This window comes from Primulina huaijiensis, chromosome 6 (assembly GCF_012295235.1).
Source record: "Primulina huaijiensis isolate GDHJ02 chromosome 6, ASM1229523v2, whole genome shotgun sequence".
Taxonomy (NCBI): domain Eukaryota; kingdom Viridiplantae; phylum Streptophyta; class Magnoliopsida; order Lamiales; family Gesneriaceae; genus Primulina; species Primulina huaijiensis.
Window position 1 is genome coordinate 19,315,203 of NC_133311.1, and position 9,658 is coordinate 19,324,860.

The following is a 9,658-nucleotide window of genomic DNA, read 5'->3' on the forward strand; positions in this document are numbered from 1 at the left end:
TTCAGATTAGGTTTCATGAAACGGGTCGGTCAGAACTATATTTGTAATGAAAAATAATATTTTTTTACATAAAAATAATTTTTTTTGTTGAGTCAGATTGAAGATGCGTCCAAAAAAATAATCTATAAAATCGTCTTGTAAGAATTTTTATGTTTTTTTTGCAACTTATCTAATGATTGAAAGTTGAATAAAAGTTTTTTAAACAAAACCAGGTAGAATGAAAAAATTTAGTATAAAAGAGTAATTTTACATATTGTGACATCATTATTGCACTAAATTACGTTCTAACTCAAATACTTTCATAATTTTATGACCATTTATAGTGCACACAAAAGAGGTGAAAAAGTCTTTTAAAAAATAGTAAAAGGGGGCTAAATTTTTAATTGTGTAATGACATAAACATCTCTCAATATGATATGAGAGATGAGCGTTTTCGATTTACGTTAAATAAAAATATCATACCAACATTGTAGTAAAAAATGAAAAAAAATTAAGTTGAAAAAGGTGGTGGTATGCAGCCAATCTTACACCAAGTTCATCACATATTTTGGACGAGATTTCAAGTTCGAGACTTAATTTTAGTAATTTTTTCACGCAACTGAAAAAACAAAAAGATGAAAAATGAAAAGTAGAAACCTTAAAACTCGGTTAGGTCCAACCAAAATTGGTCCGAGTAATTTCGAATGTTAACTTGATGGGTTTTTCGGGTTAATACTCAACAATCAGACTCAACTGATAATATGAAATAGACGTTAATTTAAACTACAAACTCGGAACTGACCTATCTTTTTCATTATTCATCCTCACTAGCTATAATAAACTCTTATTCGATAAGGTTTATTATATGATATCCTTTCATAAAACTTTCCAAGTGACCTGAACACAGATTAGCATGCAAGGAAACCTTGTTTTCTTTAATGGGTTTCCATTATTTTTCACAATTTTGTATGCATACATAAAGACCTTATTTTTGTTGTTGGCCTGACAAAGTGTGGGGCAGAATTTGGTTCTTTCTTTATACGTGGTATGTTCTTAGCTTAGCAGACAAGCACTTTGAAATTTATTTCCATTAATTTTTGGTCTGAATGTATTGCTTGCTGCGTACAAAGTTTCAAGCTTTCTCTACACATTTTGCAGTGAATCTTGGGCACATCTTTATAACTCCGAGAATTGTTTTGTCTAAGTGCCATGAATAAAGACTACATGTTGAAGACGAGGCCCAAGATCCCCGGAGTTTGTTTTCCGTCTCCGTCAGAAGGCTGCGTCTCTGAGGCGGGTGCAACTGGTGGATGGGAGGTTAGACCCGGAGGAATGTTTGTTCAGAAGAGAAGTAAAGATTCAAGAAATCATGTGCCTAATATTAAAGTCATTGTGAAGCATGACTCATCTTATCATGAAATCGTCCTCAGTTCTCAATCAAGTTTTGGTAAAATCTGGTTCTTCCCAACAAGTTTTCTAAATGTTGTTGTTGATCTTCTAAGCTTTATTTTGAAATGGGTACAGAAAAGAGATCAAATTTTTTGCTTAATTTTTATAAATCATTTAAATATGGTCTCAAACAACATATAGGTAACTTTTTGTCCCTTCTGGCATCGTCTTGCATCTGGCAGGACCCAATGGAATAGGCCTCACGTTAAAAAAAAACTTCCAAATTTATATGATCATTCAAAAAGTTCAAGTTTTATCCCAAATTTTAAGTATATTTTTGGGGTGTAGGGGAGTTGAAGATAATGTTAGGAGGGGCAACAGGATTGCATCCGCAGGATCAGAAGCTGATATTAAAAAATAAGGAGATGGATTCCAAAGCTTTTCTTGATGTGGCTGGTGTCAAAGATGGCTCCAAGATTTTGTTGATTGAAGATGAATTAAGCAAAGAAAGCAGGCGTGTTAACTCCCGCAAGAATGCAACAGTGGAGAAAGCATCAAATGACATTGCAGCCATTAGATTTGAGGTTGACAAGCTTGCAAAACAGGTCATTTGGGTAAATTTCGCATGGTTCATGGTTTTGCTTATTTTCCCAAAAAAGGTTTTTGTTCATTGGGTTGTTAAATAATTTAAATGAATACCTTTACTAGCACAGTACGTCGTATCCGCTCACCACTAGGTCACGTCAAGTCCAATTTATTATCTCATCATACAAAGTCAAGCTGTAATTTTACTTTGTATTTTCAAAAGACTTTAGTTTGGCCGTTGTTTGATTGATCTGGTAGGTGACATCCATTGAATTGGAGATTAATGGTGGGAAGAGAGTTGAGGATATAGTTTTATTGAACATGATCGAATCATTCATGATTCAACTCATAAAATTGGACGCCATTTCTGCCGATGGAGACGTCAAGTTACAAAGAAGGACGCAGGTGTCGATTCAAATCCATCCACTTCCAACTTATTTTCATAAACTATATCTCGAAATATTAAATTTCTTTTAATAATATGATGGCTGATTTTATTATAGGTGAAAAGGGTTCAGAAATACATTGAAATTCTTGACGTGCTCAAGTTAAGAAATCCAAGCATATGCAAAGTGCAATTGCAGCAGCGACTAAAGATGTACAAGGGGCAGCTGCCATCTTTCCAGGAACAGATGAAACAGGGGAATTTGAATTTCACAAATAACAAAGGACAGATGAAATGGGAAAAATTTTGAAATCATTTTATTAAAAAAAACATACTCTTGTTTTTGGATAAATGACATGTGTCCCCAAACAGATTTGGAACTAGTTTTCTTGGCACAAGTCGTTTGTTTAAATACATGAAATATTGGAACATTAAAGACAAATCTCAATTACTATAACACTTTACATATATTTTTGGCATGTTATTATATAGGAGATAATTTGGTATTTTATAAAGTGGTCTTTCTTTCAGATTTGTACATAATTATTGGTGTAAAGTGAGTTGAAGGCTTTGTTTGTGTATGCTTCTTTTATTATGTATAAAATTTTAATAAATTAAATGAAATATTATTTATGAGTTTGGACTTCAAGGCTTTTTTTTCCTTAGGTGTCATTTGATAATCTAATTTTAAGCTTAAATTTGAAAAAAAAAAGGTTTTTAGGAAAAAAATAATATAAAAAAGGTTTTTAGGAAAAAAATAATATTTATGAACATCTACATTTTTTATTTTGATTCATTTTTTTTGTTGCGATATTAAACGAAGAATCTACGCAAACAACGACTATATATTTTTATAGAAGAATCATTTTTTCTAGGGAAGAAAAGACGTGTATAAATTAAAAAAATTGTAATTTTATTTACGCTTCAAAATCTCAAATAGCTTCGTGAATTAATTACTACTTTAAAACAAAGATTGTCATATGTGTTATATATTATTGTGCACCAGAGTTGGCATGCGCGTTTCCTCTGTCCAACCCATCGTAAACGAAACATGGTAGACAAAAAATTAGAGGTCCAAAATCCTATATTTTCATTATTTTTTGAAAAAAAAAAGATTATTATAATAAATTTATGAAAACTAAAAATATAGATCCATACATACAATTTATATCGAATGATCGTTAAAAAAATCATACTAATTGAGAAAAAAAATTAAAATATGTTCATTATACAGTGAAATTTGAGCCCAATTGTGAAGAGTACCAACACTTGGGCTTAAGCCCAAATATCTAAAATGTTATTGAAAGATTTTTATTGGTTCGAATTTTATCAGAATTTGGTCTTCGAAAATTTATAATGGATACCCTTTATCTAGTCTAAATAACAGACAGAGTTGTAATATTTCTTCTTCTTCTTTTTTTTTTAAAAAAATTGGGGTTCTTACAATTACGTTTCGAAGCTGAAATTTCATTCTAAATTTGGAATATTAGTTTAATGTAATATTTAAATTCTTGATTCAATTAAGACCGGTCAATTAGATTGAGAATGAGTTAAAACAAATTTAATTTTATGATGATATAACTCGTAGTTGTCATCATTTGATAAAAAGATTCGAAATTACGATCATTGACAAAACAATCACTTATACCACCAACTCGAACTCCTCCTAACTAGAACTGACAAAAGCTGCATATAGTTTGAATTGGCTCGCTTAACCCGCAAACCGGCCCCGCCTAGTTAGCTGGTCGCCTAGCCCTGTTTAATGTCAGGCCGATGTGGGCCAGCTCGTAGTTCGTCCGAGAGCTCTTCATTGGTTGCATGACAAAAGATTAGATTGAATTTTCTCATACATATATATGGAAAGTAATATATAAATTTCGAAAATTGCACAATGGATAATGTGACACGCTATGTTTACCTTTATATATATAAATAAAAAACGCATCAATTCAATTTTTTTAAAAAAGACAAAAATCTTACTTTAAAAATGGATCGATGTTATTTATCAAACATATTAAAAACAAAATCAACACGTGTTATACATGTAATTTAATTTATCCTCAGTTTGCGGAGCCGATAATATGGTTCTATCCGGACTAAAATTTTAAACTTTAGAATCATTTAATATTTTAAATTTATCTACCCTGACTAATATCGAATTATTCCAAAATTTATATACAAATTTTTTTTTAAAAAAAAAATTGACCCGGAGAATGTGGCTCCGGCACTGTGTAAGTAGATATTGTGTTTATGCTTTCATAATTACCATGATCATATTTTTATTGTGATGTAGACTTATGAATATATGTACATCACGATAAGGTAAGAAAAAGACTAGCATTATATGAAATAGTAGGTATTATTTTTGTCTAGCTAGTTGGTATCAACACACGCTTCAAAACAGCTGACAACTAACTCGTATTTTGTGCTAAAATGACTTTTATTCGTTTTAATATAATTCTCGTGTCGTACGTACGTACGTAGTAACCCACATGTGATGCAAAAACCTTGATGAGTTTGCATGAGTTCCTCGACGAGGAGGAGGCACTGATTCAGATGCCAAAACTGCCGATGGACATGGCGGAGGGAATGCTCCTCAGCCCGCCAAGAATAACGTCGCCTCCGTCGATTTTGATGTTGAAAGTCTGTGGAACTACTTTTGAAAAACGTTTATCTAGCTCGAAAAGAAGAAGAAATTATTCTATCGTTAATTATCATGACCTTGTTCAAATAAGAGACAGAAATTAATGCGGAATATAACCAAACTTTGATTAAAAAAGACTTGTTAAAAATGCATGCACGTAATGCATGAACAAAAAGAAAAACAAAATTTTAAATATGGCAGAAAAAAAGTAATGATAAATCAATTTTAATTTTTTTGGTGAGCCAATTTGATTAAAAAAATAAATAAATTTGTTCTTCAGTGAATAAATATTCTACATTGCTTAATCAAACAAGATACAAAGATGATAAATCAATTTAAATTTATGACGTTATTTTGTCTACCGTTGGTAAAATATATTTGGCTATATTCCTAATTATTTGTATGTAAACTATGAAAATATTAATATTTACACACACGCACATTTATATTTTTTTTTCATACATAAAATTTGATATTATAATACAGTTTTTAAGTTTAAATCCATTCATTTATATAATTTTATATCAAATTAACTTTATAAAAATAGTTTATGTGATTAGTTTAGTATTTAGAAAATTAAATTGTAGTAATATTATATTTCCATGGTGTTATTGGTTTATAACCTTCAATTTATATTTTTATTAATAAATTCAAATTAATTATTTTCTCACCCAGCTTGACTGATTTTAAGTTTTTTAAATAAATAATTATTGCGATTATTGTTATTAAAAACACACACACAAACACACATGATATANAACGTAGCATTTGACAATTGAAAACACATCTATATATATTATGGCCGACATGACATATATTACCCAACTCCTATAGTCGTTGGTGGATTATCGCTGTTTCGATCAAATGCTGCCTGTCGTCCTTTGTATCATGGTAAACGTTTAGTACTATGTCATAGATATTTTATTTTTCAAAAGAAAATTATTATTTTTTTATTTAGTGAAAATTTTAAACACAAGAGGCACTATGTTAAAGTTGATGATTATATGTACGTTCAGAAATTATTGCAGTTTAACAATTGTAGGATGAATAAATTCTGGTTTATTAGAAGTTATAGTCGATGATAATTGTGTAGTTCAAATCTTTCAATCGTACCACAACTCAAAAGCAATATGCCGATCTTTTGCTTAGATGCACAACAATTACATCTTCACATGGATTATATAACTTGATTATTTCAGAAGAGATCAGAAAATACATATATTTTGTATACCAAACTTAACTTTTTGCCCTATAATTTTCTAATTTTTTTGATTAGAAGATTTCAATGAAAAGAAGAATTCATATTAAAGCATGTTTTTGGTCATAGCTAGTGTGGCGGTGCAGTATCATCTAATTATTCAAGATAAGTATGTTTGTCAATAATTTCAAAGGAAGACACCAATTTCCAACTACACAAGCAACTATTTCATATTTCAACCTTTTTTAGAGCCAAATTGTTTTTTTCGAGTAGAGTTCGAGTAGTGTGATATTTGTGTTCGAATTGACTCGATTACACCCCTAATACATATCCTATCCAAATATCATATTATCATTTATATGAATCAGATTAATTCGTTTGACTCACATATATAAATATATGAGACGTGAAAAATAAAATTAAAAAAATATTAAAAAACAATAATAATTATTTCAATTATGTAAGCACGTGCTTGAGCACTGTTATTAATAAATAAAAAATAAAAAAAGACACGTTGAGATAATACTTATATATACGAGCATGAATAAAATTCCAATTTATAATGTGTTACAAAGTTTTTAGCTCGGAAGTGAGTAGGCTAGTTGCTTCTCTTGCAAATTCAGGAACAAAATCATTTGTGATTTTCTGGTCAACTTCATCTAACTTTGAAATCATACGAGTTTTTTATTTAAAAAAAAATGGATCGAGCTTTGTTTGTTTTTTTTTTTAAAAATCCAATTCTACCAAATCAGGTCAGAATGTGGGTTGGCTCGAAATCCGATCTGTATTTTATATTTATCTAAACAGTCTTCTTTTATAGTTAAATATATTAAAGCATGTGTCATTAATATATTTTGTAGAACGTCTGTAAAACAGATCAACTATGTTCATATTTACAATACTAAGTAATACTTTTAGCATAAAACAATATTTTCTCATGGGTGATCAAAACAAGATATTCGTCTCACAAAATTGATTCTGAAATCGTCTTACAAAAGTTTTTATGCATATTTTGACACCATAATGAACAACAATGTAAATATACAGCTATGTTGTTTATGTTTGAGTCAAGGCAAAATATTTATTTTTTAAAATGAGACAAATAATTCAATCTCTTATTTTTTTTTTTATGTATTTGATAACCATAGTGATTAATATTGAAACTGACGTAATTTGATATGAAATTCACTTCGATTTTTCTTATCTAAAAATAATTCAATTTATTTTTTGTTCAAACAATGTCCTCAATTTACTTGGCTTGGAACAATTAAATCATTACACAAATTGCAAATTCGAAAACTTTTGTTTGGTATGGCAAAACTGAAAATATTGTCAACACTTATGTGACGACGTAGTGACATAAACATCGTCCAAGAGAATAATTATATAGATTCGAATCAATCTTAAAACAAAGGTCTCCTGCTCACAATTGTAATGAAAAAATAAAAGTAAATATATATCGGCTCCTAAATATAATTTTCAATGGGTTTAAAGGTAATTTTCTTTAGCAATTAAGTCTTCGATGTTTAATCTTCTCGACTGGCATTAAAACAATGCCTATTTTTAGAAATTAAATTAGCGTTGGGCAAACTAATTTTTTGTATTTAAAAAAAATAGCACTGGGCAAATTAACTAAGTTGAGCTGTTGAAATAAAAAAAATAAAAAAAAAAGTTAAATGAAAGACAAACAACAGCTCATTTATAGGTTGGCCAAAAGTCCATGGTTTATCATTTCATGATATTCTAATTAGATAACAAAAGCTCGAAGAATTGTGAAAAAAGTGAAGATATTCTCTTACACTGTAAAAAAAAATAAGTTTGGCTGGTTAATATCTTCGATTTTAGATTTATTAAAATTAAATCAAATTAACCAATATTTTTCGGAAATCTTAAAATTCTTTTCAAAAAAAATTTCAAGGTTGGCAAATTATATATGGTTGGAGAAAATCTAAGTCAGGCTGTCGTCATGACATGTTTGCGTTAAAATTGGAACTTGGACCTAACTCAATTCCAAAAATTAGCTCAAGAGAAGAGGATTGTCCAAATCCATATATGCAACTCTCAAGGAATTTATCTAACCGATGTGAGGCAACTTATACACATCCCTCACACTCAGGAATGAAACTGGAGCGTGAAGTTTACAAATAACTCAATTATGGACAGAACGGGTGGACCAACTATGGGCAGTCCAACACATAACGATGGAACATGAGCTCTGATACCATGTTAAAATTGAAACTTAGACCTAACTCAAGTACTCAACTCCAAAAGCTAGCTCAAGAAAAGAAGATTGTACAAGTTCATACATGCAACTCTCAGAAAATTTATTTAACCGAAGTGAGAAAAATAACCATTTGGCTGTTCTCATTTTCGTACCATCATTATTCGCATTCAATCCAGAACTAAAGACCATCAAAGGCATTTTATTATTATTTTTAATTATATTTTTGTATGTTTGAATAAATGACTATTGATTTGATCCAATTTTTTTAAAAATCAAATTTATCTATGATTAACTCTATGGATTGTAGAGTTAATCATAAGAAATAAATTATATCGGCCGGCCACCACTCTCGTAATATAATAATATAAACTTCTCCGAATAAGATACATGCAGAACCTTGGATTTACGTCAAAACAAAACATTCAAAACTCAAAATAATTGAAATTGTCACACTAATTGTCACACTAAAACAAGACATATATATTTATATATAAATATAAAATAATTTCCCATTAATTTTGGTGGAAAAATTTTTTTCCTGTAGTCTCCTGCAGATATATGAATTATCTACATGTTTAAAAGTTAATAGTAAAAAAAAACTCATTTTATTGAAAATTTCCCCGATTAAATCAATTAAATTCATTAGCTGTGTACTTTAAAATTAATTACAACAGTTATGAATCTTACGAACTAATTTTGAATATGATAATTAACATAATTTAGACTAAAATAAAATACATGAATTTGAGACATGAAAAAGAAAATTGAAGAAATTTTAAGATAGGATTGTTTTTCACTTTATAGTGCACCATTCTTTTAGGAAATTATAACAATTGACTTTTTATTAGGTCTCTTTTAAGATGATCTTATAGATTTTTATACGTGAGATGCGTCCACTCTGCTCATATTTACAAGTAATATTTTTAGCATAAAAAGTAATATTTTCATAGATTATTCAAATAAGAGATCTGTCTCACAAAAATGACTCGTTAGACTGTCTTATAAAAATTTTTGTGTTTATTTTTTAAACATAAAAAAATTATTTCAAGTCGTGCAATCAAATAAAAGTTAATATTGGACAAAAAACAATTGATCGCATTAACCAAATCGATTTTAATTTTTTTTAAATATTATTAAGATATTATATTATACTGAAAAAAGCCATAATTTTAGTCTTAGTAACATAATAGGTGAGTAAAACGTAATTAAGTATATGAACTATTGAATAAATGTCAAATTGGTACATGAACTTTT

General features: G+C 29.1%; 1 protein-coding gene across 3 annotated transcripts; it reads left to right on the plus strand.

Annotated features, from left to right (window-relative positions):
- Nucleotides 1-824: 824 nt before the first annotated feature.
- LOC140978739 (BAG family molecular chaperone regulator 3-like) lies at nt 825-2,655 on the plus strand. Of its 3 annotated transcripts, none has more exons than XM_073443955.1 (5): nt 825-1,024; nt 1,185-1,426; nt 1,717-1,982; nt 2,212-2,358; nt 2,457-2,655. In XM_073443955.1, the coding sequence occupies exons 2-5, from the start codon at nt 1,189-1,191 to the stop codon at nt 2,646-2,648; spliced, it is 843 nt and encodes a 280-aa protein (XP_073300056.1). In that variant the 5' UTR covers nt 825-1,024; nt 1,185-1,188; the 3' UTR covers nt 2,649-2,655. The 3 variants fall into 3 exon arrangements, with proteins under 3 accessions (XP_073300056.1, XP_073300055.1, XP_073300057.1); XM_073443954.1 differs by having other exon boundaries at nt 826-1,024; nt 1,138-1,426; XM_073443956.1 differs by having other exon boundaries at nt 827-1,024; nt 1,138-1,426; nt 1,717-1,973.
- The last annotated feature ends 7,003 nt before the right edge of the window (nt 2,656-9,658 follow it).

Coding starts and splice junctions, on each gene's coding strand:
- LOC140978739 (XM_073443955.1), top strand. CDS start 1,189: ATGAATAAAGACTACATGTTGAAGACGAGGCCCAAGATCCCCGGAGTT. Junction 1,427..1,716: donor CAGTTCTCAATCAAGTTTTG/GTAAAATCTGGT, acceptor TTTGGGGTGTAG/GGGAGTTGAAGATAATGTTA. Junction 2,359..2,456: donor AGTTACAAAGAAGGACGCAG/GTGTCGATTCAA, acceptor ATTTTATTATAG/GTGAAAAGGGTTCAGAAATA.